At 46.8% G+C, this 15,310-nt stretch overlaps 1 protein-coding gene across 1 annotated transcript; it reads left to right on the top strand.

Moving 5' to 3' along the window:
* The first annotated feature begins 7,324 nt into the window (after positions 1 to 7,324).
* gapdh (glyceraldehyde-3-phosphate dehydrogenase) lies at positions 7,325 to 12,885 on the top strand. Its single transcript, XM_072460021.1, has 9 exons — positions 7,325 to 7,376; positions 7,560 to 7,603; positions 9,618 to 9,717; positions 9,951 to 10,057; positions 10,358 to 10,448; positions 10,765 to 10,880; positions 11,343 to 11,739; positions 12,159 to 12,256; positions 12,814 to 12,885. Exons 2-9 carry the CDS (start codon positions 7,581 to 7,583, stop codon positions 12,881 to 12,883), a joined length of 1,002 nt encoding a protein of 333 aa, XP_072316122.1. The 5' UTR covers positions 7,325 to 7,376; positions 7,560 to 7,580; the 3' UTR covers positions 12,884 to 12,885.
* Positions 12,886 to 15,310: the final 2,425 nt, after the last annotated feature.

Raw genomic sequence — 15,310 nt, 5'->3', positions numbered from 1 at the left:
TCTGGACACAGGTCCAGCTGAAGGCTCTGGACACAGGTCCAGCTGAAGGCTGTGGACACAGAGCTGAAGGCTCTGGACACAGAGCTGAAGGTTCTGGACACAGGTCCAGCTGAAGGCTCTGGACACAGGTCCGGCTGAAGCCTCTGGACACAGGTCCGGCTGAAGCCTCTGGACACAGGTCCGGCTGAAGCAAGGCTCTGGACACAGGTCCGGCTGAAGGCTCTGGACACAGATCCGGCTGAAGCCTCTGGACACAGGTCCAGCTTAAGGCTCTGGACACAGAGCTGAAGGCTCTGGACACAGGTCCAGCTGAAGGCTCTGGACACAGAGCTGAAGGCTCTGGACACAGGTCCAGCTGAAGGCTCTGGACACATGTCCAGCTGAAGGCTCTGGACGCAGGTCCAGCTGAAGGCTCTGGACACAGAGCACGTCTTCTGTAGTCGCACGTCTTCTGTAGTCGCGCGTCTTCTGTAGTCGCGCGTCTTCTGTAGTCGCGCGTCTTCTGTAGTCGCGCGTCTTCTGTAGTCGCGCGTCTTCTGTAGTCGCACGTCTTTTGTAGTCGCACGTCTTCTGTAGTCGCGCGTCTTCTGTAGTCGTGCGTCTTCTGTAGTCGCGCGTCTTCTGCAGCCGTACGTCTTCTGTAGTCGCACGTCTTCTGTAGTCGCGCGTCTTCTGTAGTCGCACGTCTTCTGCAGCCGTACGTCTTCTGTAGTCGCACGTCTTCTGTAGTCGTACGTCTTCTGTAGTCACACGTCGTAGTCGCACGTCTTCTGTAGTCGCACGTCTTCTGTAGTTGTGCGTCTTCTGTAGTCGCACGTCGTAGTTGCACGTCTTCTATAGTCGCACTTCTTCTGTAGTCGCACGTCGTAGTCGCACGTCTTCTGTAGTCGCACGTCTTCTGTAGTCGCACGTCACATGCATTCCATTCTGCCTCATGATCTCATATGCTTTATTCTCATGCTTTGAAGATATTGACATAAGGGCAACGGTACAAGTCCTCAGAGACTCTGACGCTGAAGAAAGTAGAAAAGTAGAAGAAGTAGAAGAAGTAGAGATCGATCGCACAGATCAGAGGAATCAGAGCAGAATCCAAGAAGGAGAAAGAAAAGAAGTGATCTCTGTCTGCACCAGCGAAGCTCCTGACCACTGACCTGAACATCCACTGTCAAATCAAATCAAATCAAATCAAATCAAATCAAATCAAATCAAATCAAATCAAATCAAATCAATTTATTTTTGTAAGGCCCAAAATCACAACAACAGTTGCCTCTGAGGGCCACAGGGAGAAATGAATCTGCGTCCTGACCCGACACCTGCGGTAATGTCTGACCAGTGTCCAAACATCCAAATATCACGTTATTACTGTCCTCTCTACAGGTGTGTCTGCAGCTGAAGCCTCTGGACACAGGTCCAGCTGAAGGCTCTGGACACAGGTCCAGCTGAAGGCTCTGGACACAGGTCCAGCTGAAGGCTGTGGACACAGAGCTGAAGGTTCTGGACACAGGTCCAGCTGAAGGCTCTGGACACAGGTCCAGCTGAAGGCTCTGGACACAGGTCCGGCTGAAGCCTCTGGACACAGATCCGGCTGAAGCCTCTGGACACAGGTCCGGCTGAAGCCTCTGGACACAGGTCCAGCTGAAGCCTCTGGACATAGAGCTGAAGGCTCTGGACACAGGTCCAGCTGAAGGCTCTGGACACAGAGCTGAAGGCTCTGGACACAGGTCCAGCTGAAGGCTCTGGACACAGAGCTGAAGGCTCTAGACACAGGTCCAGCTGAAGGCTCTGGACACAGAGCTGAAGGCTCTGGACACAGGTCCGGCTGAAGCAAGGCTCTGGACACAGGTCCGGCTGAAGGCTCTGGACACAGGTCCGGCTGAAGGCTCTGGACACAGGTCCAGCTGAAGGCTCTGGACACAGAGCTGAAGGCTCTGGACACATGTCCAGCTGAAGGCTCTGGACGCAGGTCCAGCTCAAGGCTCTGGACACAGAGCACGTCTTCTGTAGTCGCACGTCTTCTGTAGTCGCGCGTCTTCTGTAGTCGCGAGTCTTCTGTAGTCGCGCGTCTTCTGTAGTCGCGCGTCTTCTGTAGTCGCACGTCTTCTGTAGTCGCACGTCTTCTGTAGTCGCGCGTCTTCTGTAGTCGCACGTCTTCTGCAGCCGTACGTCTTCTGTAGTCGCACGTCTTCTGTAGTCGTACGTCTTCTGTAGTCACACGTCGTAGTCGCACGTCTTCTGTAGTCGCACGTCTTCTGTAGTTGTGCGTCTTCTGTAGTCGCACGTCGTAGTTGCACGTCTTCTATAGTCGCACTTCTTCTGTAGTCGCACGTCGTAGTCGCACGTCTTCTGTAGTCGCACGTCTTCTGTAGTCGCACGTCACATGCATTCCATTCTGCCTCATGATCTCATATGCTTTATTCTCATGCTTTGAAGATATTGACATAAGGGCAACGGTACAAGTCCTCAGAGACTCTGACGCTGAAGAAAGTAGAAAAGTAGAAGAAGTAGAAGAAGTAGAGATCGATCGCACAGATCAGAGGAATCAGAGCAGAATCCAAGAAGGAGAAAGAAAAGAAGTGATCTCTGTCTGCACCAGCGAAGCTCCTGACCACTGACCTGAACATCCACTGTCCTGACCCGACACCTGCGGTAATGTCTGACCAGTGTCCAAACATCCAAATATCACGTTATTACTGTCCTCTCTACAGGTGTGTCTGCAGCTGAAGCCTCTGGACACAGGTCCAGCTGAAGGCTCTGGACACAGGTCCAGCTGAAGGCTCTGGACACAGGTCCAGCTGAAGGCTGTGGACACAGAGCTGAAAGTTCTGGACACAGGTCCAGCTGAAGGCTCTGGACACAGGTCCAGCTGAAGGCTCTGGACACAGGTCCAGCTGAAGGCTCTGGACACAGGTCCGGCTGAAGCCTCTGGACACAGATCCGGCTGAAGCCTCTGGACACAGGTCCGGCTGAAGCCTCTGGACACAGGTCCAGCTGAAGCCTCTGGACATAGAGCTGAAGGCTCTGGACACAGGTCCAGCTGAAGGCTCTGGACACAGAGCTGAAGGCTCTGGACACAGGTCCAGCTGAAGGCTCTGGACACAGGTCCAGCTGAAGGCTCTGGACACAGAGCTGAAGGCTCTAGACACAGGTCCAGCTGAAGGCTCTGGACACAGAGCTGAAGGCTCTGGACACAGGTCCGGCTGAAGCAAGGCTCTGGACACAGGTCCGGCTGAAGGCTCTGGACACAGGTCCGGCTGAAGGCTCTGGACACAGGTCCAGCTGAAGGCTCTGGACACAGAGCTGAAGGCTCTGGACACATGTCCAGCTGAAGGCTCTGGACGCAGGTCCAGCTCAAGGCTCTGGACACAGAGCACGTCTTCTGTAGTCGCGCGTCTTCTGTAGTCGCGAGTCTTCTGTAGTCGCGCGTCTTCTGTAGTCGCGCGTCTTCTGTAGTCGTGCGTCTTCTGTAGTCGCGCGTCTTCTGTAGTCGCACGTCTTCTGTAGTCGCACGTCGTAGTCGCACGTCTGTCGCACGTCTTCTGTAGTCGCGCGTCTTCTGTAGTCGCGCGTCTTCTGTAGTCGCGCGTCTTCTGTAGTCGCGCGTCTTCTGTAGTCGCGCGTCTTCTGTAGTTGCGCGTCTTCTGTAGTCGCGCGTCTTCTGTAGTCGCGCGTCTTCTGCAGTCGCGCGTCTTCTGCAGCCGCGCGTCTTCTGCAGCCGTACGTCTTCTGCAGTCGCACGTCTTCTGTAGTCGCACGTCGTAGTCGCACGTCTTCTATAGTCGCACGTCTTCTGTAGTCGCACGTCTTCTGTAGTCGCACGTCTTCTGCAGTCGTACGTCTTCTGCAGCCGTACGTCTTCTGTAGTCGCACGTCTTCTGCAGCCGCACGTCTTCTGTAGTCGCACGTCTTCTGTAGTCGCACGTCTTCTGTAGTCGTACGTCTTCTTTAGTCACACGTCGTAGTCGCACGTCTTCTGTAGTCGCGCGTCTTCTGTAGTTGTGCGTCTTCTGTAGTCGCACGTCGTAGTTGCACGTCTTCTATAGTCGCACTTCTTCTGTAGTCGCACGTCGTAGTCGCACGTCTTCTGTAGTCGCACGTCTTCTGTAGTCGCACGTCTTCTGCAGCCGTACGTCTTCTGTAGTCGCACGTCTTCTGCAGCCGTACGTTTTCTGTAGTCGCACGTCTTCTGTAGCCGTACGTCTTCTGTAGCCGTACGTCTTCTTTAGTCGCACGTCGTAGTCGCACGTCTTCTGTAGTCGTACGTCTTCTGTAGTCGCACGTCCTAGTCGTACGTCTTCTGTAGTCGCACGTCTTCTGTAGTCGCACGTCTTCTGTAGTCGCACGTCTTCTGTAGTCGCACGTCTTCTGTAGCCGTACGTCTTCTGTAGTCGCACGTCGTAGTCGCACGTCTTCTGTAGTCGCACGTCGTAGTCGCACGTCTTCTGTAGTCGTACGTCTTCTGTAGTCGCACATCGTAGTCGTACGTCTTCTGTAGTCGCACGTCTTCTGTAGTCGCACGTCTTCTGTAGTCGCACGTCTTCTGTAGTCGCACGTCTTCTGTAGTCGCACGTCTTCTGTAGTCGTACGTCTTCTGTAGTCGTGCGTCTTCTGTAGTCGCGCGCCTTCTGTAGTTGTGCGTCTTCTGTAGTCGCATGTCTTCTGTAGTCGTACGCCTTCTGTAGTCGCACGTCGTAGTCGCACGTCTTCTGTAATCGCACGTCTTCTGTAGTAGCACGTCTTCTGTAGTCGCACGTCTTCTGCAGCCGTACGTCTTCAAAGTATGTGTTTTACACTATACCGTGAAAAAAAATGAGAACGAGAGAGAGATTTTTTTTTTTTAACAATTAAAGAAAAGATCCCTGGATGTCTTATGATGTCACATGCATTCCATTCTGCCTCATGATCTCATATGCTTTATTCTCATGCTTTGAAAATATTGACATAAGGGCAGCAGTACAAGTCCTCAGAGACTCTGACGCTGAAGAAAGAAGAAGTAGAAGAAGTAGAAGAAGTAGAGATCGATCGCACAGATCAGAGGAATCAGAGCAGAATCCAAGAAGGAGAAAGAAAAGAAGTGATCTGTGTCTGCACCAGCGAAGCTCCTGACCACTGACCTGAACATCCACTGTCCTGACCCGACACCTGCGGTAATGTCTGACCAGTGTCCAAACATCCAAATATCACGTTATTACTGTCCTCTCTACAGGTGTGTCTGCAGCTGAAGCCTCTGGACACAGGTCCAGCTGAAGGCTCTGGACACGTCCAGCTGAAGGCTCTGGACACAGGTCCGGCTGAAGGCTCTGGACACAGGTCCGGCTGAAGGCTCTGGACACGTCCAGCTGAAGGCTCTGGACACGTCCAGCTGAAGGCTGTGGACGCAGGTCCAGCTGAAAGCTCTGGACACAGAGCTGAAGGCTCTGGACGCAGGTCCAGCTGAGGGCTCTGGACACAGGTCCAGCTGAAGGCTGTGGACACAGAGCTGAAGGCTCTGGACACAGGTCCAGCTGAAGGCTCTGGACACAGGTCCAGCTGAAGGCTGTGGACACAGGTCCAGCTGAAGCCTCTGGACACAGGTCCGGCTGACGCAAGGCTCTGGACACAGGTCCGGCTGAAGTCTCTGGACACAGATCCGGCTGAAGCCTCTGGACACAAAGCTGAAGGCTCTGGACACAGGTCCAGCTGAAGGCTCTGGACACAGAGCTGAAGGCTCTGGACCCAGGGCCAGCTGAAGGCTCTGGACACAGAGCTGAAGGCTCTGGACGCAGGTCCAGCTGAAGGCTCTGGACACAGGTCCAGCTGAAGGCTCTGGACACACGTCCAGCTGAAGGCTCTGGACGCAGGTCCAGCTCAAGGCTCTGAACACAGAGCACGTCTTCTGTAGTCGCGCGTCTTCTGTAGTCGCGCGTCTTCTGTAGTCGCGCGTCTTCTGTAGTCGCGCGTCTTCTGTAGTCGCGCGTCTTCTGTAGTCGCGCGTCTTCTGTAGTCGCGCGTCTTCTGTAGTCGCACGTCTTTTGTAGTCGCACGTCTTCTGTAGTCGTACGTCTTCTTTAGTCACACGTCGTAGTCGCACGTCTTCTGTAATTGTGCGTCTTCTGTAGTCGCACGTCGTAGTTTGCACGTCTTCTGTAGTCGCACTTCTGTAGTCGCACGTCGTAGTCGCACGTCTTCTGTAGTCGCACGTCTTCTGCAGCCGTACGTCTTCTGCAGTCGTACGTCTTCTGTAGTCGCGCGTCTTCTGTAGTTGTGCGTCTTCTGTAGTCGCATGTCTTCTGCAGCCGTACGTCTTCAAAGTATGTGTTTTACACTATACCGTGAAAAAAAAATGAGAACGAGAGAAAGAGAGATTTTTTTTTTTTAACAATTAAAGAAAAGATCCCTGGATGTCTTATGATGTCACATGCATTCCATTCTGCCTCATGATCTCATATGCTTTATTCTCATGCTTTGAAGATATTGACATAAGGGCAACGGTACAAGTCCTCAGAGACTCTGACGCTGAAGAAAGTAGAAGAAGTAGAAGAAGTAGAGATCGATCGCACAGATCAGAGGAATCAGAGCAGAATCCAAGAAGGAGAAAGAAAAGAAGTGATCTGTGTCTGCACCAGCGAAGCTCCTGACCACTGACCTGAACATCCACTGTCCTGACCCGACACCTGCGGTAATGTCTGACCAGTGTCCAAACATCCAAATATCACGTTATTACTGTCCTCTCTACAGGTGTGTCTGCAGCTGAAGGCTCTGGACACAGGTCCAGCTGAAGGCTCTGGACACGTCCAGCTGAAGGCTGTGGACACAGAGCTGAAGGTTCTGGACACAGGTCCAGCTGAAGGCTCTGGACACAGGTCCAGCTGAAGGCTGTGGACACAGGTCCAGCTGAAGCCTCTGGACACAGGTCCGGCTGAAGCAAGGCTCTGGACACAGGTCCGGCTGAAGGCTCTGGACACAGGTCCGGCTGAAGGCTCTGGACACGTCCAGCTGAAGGCTCTGGATACGTCCAGCTGAAGGCTGTGGACGCAGGTCCAGCTCAAGGCTGTGGACGCAGGTCCAGCTCAAGGCTCTGGACACAGAGCTGAAGGCTCTGGACACGTCCAGGTGAAGGCTCTGGACGCAGATCCAGGGCTGATTTTAGATTGTTCTTTTAAACTGAGAAAACTGTGAAATGTAAACTACAGAATCAAACGCATTTTAAATTCAAACTGTGGTGAGACAAAGACTTACATTCGACCTTGACATTATAAGTGGGCGTGACGCAGCGTGAGGACGCGCGTGCGTCTGGCCTGGGGGCGTGGCCTCACTCTGCAGACCATTATAAAATGTCAGTGCTAAACTTTGCTTCCCTCACTCACCCGGACCCCCAAGACAGACGCACCTCACAAACGGTAACAGCCGCGCACCGCACGCGCCGCGCACGCGCCGCAAGACGCGACACTGCACGAGTCTGATTGTTTAGTCATGTATTATTCTGCATAATTATGTTCTGTAGAGACGAGTTTGAGCTGTTCTGTCTGAGATGTGAACAGAATGTGTCTCTAAAGCTGAGCTCGTGTGTTTGTCTCCTGCAGAGGACTTGACGCTCAGACATCATGGTGAAAGTTGGAATCAACGGGTAAGAACTTAACTCTGTAACTGACACCGCAGCTGAAGTGACACGTTATAAATACTCACATTAATCTGAGTCTGGAGCTTTGCTCTGCCAAAACATCTCAAATCATTCACTTCTGGAACTACATGCAACAGATTAAGCATCAAGGAAGACTACAATGTTCAAGTCACGTTTTCATCTTGAATTTAATCTAAACCTAAGTTTATTTTTAACCTTGAAAGTTCAGACAATTGTCTTGCAATGTTTGGACACAACATGTTTGCATTTTGAACTTTGAACTGATAACAATTGTGGGCGGAGCTGCACCAGACAGCTGCAGGTTTGATTTGAAATTATGATGTTTCCATGGATATTGCATTCTGATCCAATAAGTGCAATTATTTAAACAAATGATTCCATAAATTTAAAGAACACTGACTAAATCAAGACTATAACACGACAAATGACAAATGACATTCTTTTTAGATGCAATAAATGACATGATTTTTGCTCTTTTATTTAAATTTATAAAGTGCAAAGATCTTCATGTTCAATATATTCACTGTCTGGAGGGAAAAGGCAAAAGTACAATTACTAAACGACAGCTGAAACTCCTTTTACCAAACGCCGTAGTCAATGTACTCGAGTAAACATGATTATGTTTTTAAGTCTTGATGTCGCAGACTTTCTTCACTCCTGGTTAAAAAGTAACTGGTCTGTGACGTCCCCAAGTCAACTTCGACTTTGTGCCTCGGGTTGCGCGGGACAGAAGCTGAATGTCCTGAATGCGACGCCCCCTCTGTGTCCCGCCCCCCTGTGGCCTGTGGGTCCGCCCCCTGAACTTTGCCCTTTAGCTCTGGTCTGCAGCACAGATCCAGTTGCAGAAAAGCCCTGCTGTAAATGCTTGGCCTTTAGAGCCGGACAATGCCAGAGAATGGCATGCGTTTAAATTTGGACCTGGACATTTGACTGTAACCGAGGCCCCGCGTTAACACCTGCTCCACCCGTTTAATTTAGGACACAAACTTTTATTCGGTGGCGCACGACTGATCGATATCGGGAATATTGTTTTGAAGATGTGAAAATGATATAATGGCGCATATAGTTTATAGTAAAAGCTGATTAAAAATGAAAAGTTTGCTATAAAAATGACATTCTGCCTTTTTTCAAAACAAATTGTACATTTTTCTGATTTAAACCTGAACAAACACATTTAAAGACTCGTTTAAGCACATTTGTTTTTCATAATCTTTAATGACTATAACCTTGTTCTTACTTTTCCTCTGTAAATGACAAACTCTCGAGTCTTATTCTGCACAATGTGGTTCACATCTTTACAAAGTGTTCAGCGGCTCATATTTTCATGTTTCAGTCTTTGATGCTCCTGAACGTGTTTGAAATGCAGCGGTGGAAACGAGTAAAGTACAAATGTAAAAGTACTGCACTCTTTATTTACTGTGGATACTTTTTACTTTAACTTCATCTGAAATCTATTTTCTACTTCATTACAATTTTGAGCTGGACTGAAAAGCAGAAAGTACTTATGCAGTTGAGAGGTTATTTTGTCATTTAATGAGACTGTTTTCAAGCCGGAGCTTTGAGCAAATAAAACGTGCGTAAAAAAAAATCTGCAGAATTGATCAAACTCCACCAAATTGAACAGTTCTGTGTGAAACGTTTCCACCGCTGTTGAAATGTGAACTTTGACTGAACCAAATCCCACAATTTTAAAATGTAAATCGCAAATCTAATCACATTTTATTTACTCAAAATGATGCGTCCTCCATAATGAAGGCCATATTTCTGGTTACATTTGAGCTGTGTCAGACATAAAAACAGTTTAAAAATAACTTTACGGTGCATTTTAAAGTCAGACGTGTTAAACAATCACAACTGTAAAATCCTGCTTCTTTAACTTCAGAAAAACTGGTCAGTGACTAATATAGTACAAACTCAAAACGTGTCCCTGTCCCCTAGAGGGAGCGTGTACTGCTCCCTCTAGTGGCGCGGTGCTTTAACTACAGTGGTTCCTCCTCAGATTCGGCCGCATCGGTCGCCTGGTGACGCGCGCCGCCTTCACCTCCAAGAAGGTCGAAATCGTGGCCATCAACGACCCGTTCATTGACCTGGAGTACATGGTGAGCTCATGTTTGGACCACACACTTGTATTTAGAGCGTTTCATCTGTAGTTTACTTGTAGAACTGTAAGAAAAACATAAATCACCTGTTTTTCCTACATAAAAAGGCAGTTTTGTATTAAAAATGGCCCATAATTCGCACAAAAATCTGAAATTGGTAAAGCCAGGTTTGAGTTTCATGTTCCAGTTTGTTGACAAATTAAACACTTTTTAATATTTTCTGTTTGTTTCAGGTTTACATGTTCAAGTATGACTCCACCCACAACCGCTTCAAGGGCGAGGTCAAAATCGAGGGCGACAAGTTGGTCATCGACGGACACAAGGTCACAGTCTTCCACGAGTGAGTAGAGTTTTCCTGTTGCACTGATTTAAGAGATGACGACATTAATGTGGACGTGGGAGATGTATCAAAACACTGATATTATCACATGTTTTGTAAAGTATATAAAGTGTTGTGTGTGAAAATGCACATCAGAGGACACGTATATCTGAAGAATTGAAAGAAGCGTCCCCAACGTTTCTTTTTCAGTAAAATGGATCTTTTGCTTAATGTTTAGTTCTAATGTCATTAGTTTTCATGTGGAAGCTTCACATGTTGAGAATAAACTGACCCTAAAGAGTTTAAACTGTCTTTTTGCAGGAGGGATCCCGCCAACATCAAGTGGGGCGAGGCTGGAGCCGACTACGTGGTGGAGTCCACCGGAGTGTTCACCACCATCGAGAAGGCCTCTGTACGTGAAGACCCACAATGCACCGCAAAACAGACTCACAATGCACCGCAAAACATGCACACAACTCACTGCAAAATAGACGAGACATAGAAATTACTCATTCAGAATATTGTCTTGTTTTCAGTCGTTTAACATGTATTCTATTCACAAGGGTTTGGCCCCGGTTTTGACAGCCTTGACCTTTCCTGACTTTTCTGACAGATTTTAATTCGGCTTTATTCCAGAAAAATAGTTAATTTCTAGGAAGTTAGATGTAAATATATCATTTTGTAGTTTCATCGATGCTGAAGTGTTTTTATCATGTCTTTGTCTCCAGGCTCACCTGAAGGGCGGCGCCAAGAGGGTGATCATCTCCGCCCCCAGCGCAGACGCACCCATGTATGTGATGGGCGTCAACCACGAGAAGTACGACAAGGCCAACACCGTCGTCAGGTGAGAAACGGAACGCAAAGTATCACACGGTCGGTCGGGAATCCATAAATCAAACTTTGTACTCTGCTCCTTTCTAAACTCACTTTACACTATCGCCTGCTCTGATTGGCCAGAGCTCTGAGAATAAAGCTTAGAATAGTTTTGTTTGAAAGACCGCTCTAAATGCACAAATGAAAAATACTTCTAAAATGCTTATTAAAAGTACACATTTGTACTTAAACTGCATAACATTTTGGCCATGTAACTGTACTTTTTACTTGAGTACAAAGTTTAAGCTCTTTCTACCACTAACTTCTAATAAAGTCATGTTGTCCATTTAAGACCTGAAATTCCAAAACTATGAATGTGCTTCTGCGATATAAAGATGGATGGCTGGATAGTGCAACATAAAACAATGAATAATATATCAACTCTGATAAAAGGCGCTGTTTAGCTTCTGACTTGTTTGACTTCTCGCCGCAGCAACGCCTCCTGCACCACAAACTGCCTGGCTCCTCTCGCCAAGGTCATTAACGACAACTTCGGCATCGTTGAGGGTCTGATGAGCACCGTCCACGCCATCACCGCCACCCAGAAGACCGTGGATGGTCCTTCTGGGAAGCTGTGGAGGGACGGACGCGGCGCCAGCCAGAACATCATCCCCGCCTCCACCGGCGCTGCCAAGGCCGTGGGCAAGGTCATCCCCGAGCTCAACGGCAAGCTGACCGGCATGGCCTTCCGCGTGCCCACGCCCAACGTCTCCGTGGTGGACCTGACCGTGCGCCTGGAGAAGCCCGCCAAGTACGAGGACATCAAGAAGGTGGTGAAGGAGGCGGCCAACGGTCCTCTGAAGGGTTACCTGGGATACACCGAGGACCAGGTCTGTCCTCACGCTTGTCTTCATCTGATGCTGTCAAAGTGTCACCAGTTACTTTATTACTATTGACTTGTTTTGAGTCTTTTTTTTTGGGGGGGGGGGGAGAATTTTGTGTCTAATGTTAGTTCTGACATTTTTAAGGATTTTGTTTTTGTTGAATTTTAATTATTTTTAATTTTATTTTGTTATTGTTATTATTATTTTATTATATTATTATTTTATTATTATTATTTCAAGTCCTTTTTTAAATAACTTCATGGTCATATAATGATTGAACTAAGGGTATTTTGAAATTGTCAGAATGTTCCAAAAATGAACAAAACAAACCAACTAATTCCATTAACTGAACAAGTCATTTTACCTCCTGTGGATGTATTTGTTTTGCAGAACATTTCAGTTATATTCCTGTTTTTGGTTTCCAGGTGGTGTCCACAGACTTCAACGGCGACACTCACTCCTCCATCTTTGACGCTGGCGCTGGCATCGCTCTCAACGACCACTTTGTCAAGCTGGTCTCATGGTACGTCCCTTTAGCGGGGCCCCTCCCTTTAGCGGGGCCCCTCCCTTTAGGTGCACAGACTGGACACGACTGACCGTTAGAGCAGTGGAAGATACTGACAAAACTTCAATTTGTAGAGGAAGAACTGTAAATGAGGTTCAAATGTACAAACACTTAACATGGACTAAAATAAAGTCTGCATCAAGTAAATCCTGTAAAAGTTTTGGGATAAAACTGGTTAGGCAAGTAGTAACTGTGGTTAAAGGTCCTGAATTTACTTTTAATGAAATGTCCTCCAAATTTAAGAAATCTTACAAAGATGCATGAATATGAAGATGTGCAAGATTGTTTGTCTAGATTTAAGACGTTTCTACTTGACCGCTAAATAATTAAGATTACTGAGCTTTTTAAATAATTAATCATTTCAGATCGATTTTAAGATAATTCAACTAATTTTTTTTAGGTTGAAGTTTTAATTCCTTCATAATCTGCTCTCTGGCCACACCTCCATTTTAAAAGCATAATTGACAGTATGAAACCTTAATTACACTGACACTCATAATTCTTTGTCTCGACAGGTACGACAACGAGTTCGCCTACAGCCACCGCGTGTGCGACCTCATGGCCCACATGGCCTCCAAGGAGTAAAGCGCCTGAGGAACGCTCCCGCTCAAAGATCCAAAACCACTGTTTTTATGAACGTTCTGTTCTTGTGCCCGACGGGAAAGTGAGTCTGTCTGTGGTTCTGAGCGCTGCAGCCGGAGCCGCAATAAAGTCCTGTTTGTGAGAACGCACGGCTTTGACTGTTTTTCATCTGCATTTACTCTGAAGTACTCCTACATTTACTCTGAAGTACTCCTACATTTACTCTGAAGTACTCCTACATTTACTCTGAAGTACTCCTACATTTACTCTGGTGTGTGTGTGTGTGTGTGTCAGACACTATAACAGTAAGTTTGGTTCTTCCCACTGTAATAAGTCTATTTGGGACATTAAACACTGGCGTTTTAATCACATTTGTTCACAAGTGTCTTGCTCAAGGGCAAAATAACTTGTATAAACCGCCTCTTCTAATGTAACTTCCTCTGATCCAAAGAACACGGCCTAAAACTGCATCATTACCTAAATCTAGAAGTTCCAGTTCAGTCTTTGTCATGTTTAGGGCGTCGCTTGTTGATTCGTCTCGTGGCCCAATTTCTCAGACTATCAAAAACAGTTCACGTGTTTCAGTCGATTCCAAACGCACACGACGTTCTGTCATACGACCAAACCGGAAATCTCCATCCTTAAAGTGACAAATCCTTCTGGAACAGATGAGACACTTGGGTGTGGTTCTCCATAAAGACCTATCAGCTATTTTAGACAAATTTTACTCCTTTTAAAAAGGATCTTGAACAGTTTAATCTCATCCCATTCTTCAGTCCAAGTCTTTCGCTTGACCTCTTTCTTTAGCTGTTCCAGTCTCTCCATCACAAACCGTTTGAAGGGAATAAAAGTCAATTTTTAAGGCAAAAAGCCACGTTTCCGGTTCAAAACTCCAGATCAAATAAATGACTTTCAGCTCAAACCAGAATGTGAAAAGTATCGAGCGTAATGTTGTGCCGGGGATTCCTGTTCAGGCTTTACTAACAAGTGACCAACCATTGAGTCGTTCAGGCGGTCAAGAATCCATGGGTAAAATCTGTGCTTACAACATGGAAAGAACTAATGAAAACACAACATTCTAAACAAAAGTTAAAATCTTCAGCTGGATGGTTTATGACCAAGGTTCTGCAGCAAAAAGCACAGGTTTGAGATTTAAAGTCTGGATAATAAAAGGTTTAAACGTTTAAAATGTTCTGACGTGTTGAAAGAATCTTTTGGCTGGAAAAAAAAAGGCTTTTATAGATATTAACAAATAAGGAGTTATTATAACCAAGAAACTAAGCAAAGGTTAAACAGACAGGACCAGACTAGGACCAGACCAAGTCTAGATCAAAGCTAAACTGGGCTCAAACCAGGAGCAGTTAAGGAGTTACGTTAGATTGGATTATTTTGTTACGTAATATGGCTTGAAATGAAGATGTATTTAGTTCATCTTTTAACCACTCAACAATGAAATGTTGACACTATTTAAAGATGCCGTCATCCTTTTCCCATTTGATTTATAAAATCAGCTTCGTTTAACATTAAAACATTGAATTTGTTTTGTCAATCATTCAAAAAGTCCAGATCAATATAGTGAATCGTTCATATAGTAAATGAAGTGAACTGTGTCTGTGGAAATCCATCCTATAATATCACCATGGTAACAGATGCTCTGGGAACAAAGAACATAGAGGAAGAAGCCTTCACTTTTTATGGTTTAAGAGTTATAATATATGTATATTATATATTATAATAAACACTTAATAACGTGTCTGATCTTTCCTAAAATGTTACATGTTAAAACCTTAAATGTCAAACGTTGGCAGCACAAATTCACACACTTTTGATCAGAAAGATAAAAATGAACCTAGTTTATACTAAACGCCCTCTCTCCCTCTCTCATCACAATCACATTTATCTCTTTTTATTCATAATAAAAGGGATATTATTTTGTGATGCAGCCGCAGCAGAGGACAGAGATCAAACACACTTTTGTTGTTGTTGTTAAAAAGTACATTAAATAGATTAAATAGATGTAATTTCATTTCTTCTTGCAGGAGCTGCAAGAAATAAAACCATCCTGATAATAATCCTCCTCGTGATAACGTCAAACACATGAATCAAACACAGCTCAGTCTGTTCCACTTCTGTCACACGTCATTTTCACATGTCGACTTCTCCGTTTGTCCCAGGAAAAAGAGGGTATTTTCAACTGCTGTGGTCTGCGGTGGTCTGCGGTGGTCTGCGGTGGTCTGCGGTGGTCTGCGGTGGTCTGCTGTGGTCTGCGGTGGTCTGCTGTGGTCTGCGGTGGTCTGCGGTGGTCTGCGGTGGTCTGCGGTGGTCTGCTGTGGTCTGCGGTGGTCTGCGGTGGTCTGCGGTGGTCTGCTGTGGTCTGCGGTGGTCTGGGGTGGTCTGCTGTGGTCTGCGGTGGTCTGCTGTGGTCTGCGG

This window comes from Eucyclogobius newberryi, unplaced genomic scaffold, assembly GCF_026437365.1.
Source record: "Eucyclogobius newberryi isolate DKJ021-1_F unplaced genomic scaffold, fEucNew1.0.hap1 SCAF_3, whole genome shotgun sequence".
Lineage (NCBI taxonomy): Eukaryota > Metazoa > Chordata > Actinopteri > Gobiiformes > Gobiidae > Eucyclogobius > Eucyclogobius newberryi.
The sequence above is the reverse complement of the archived record's forward strand: the minus strand, read 5'-3'. Positions and strand labels throughout refer to the sequence as shown.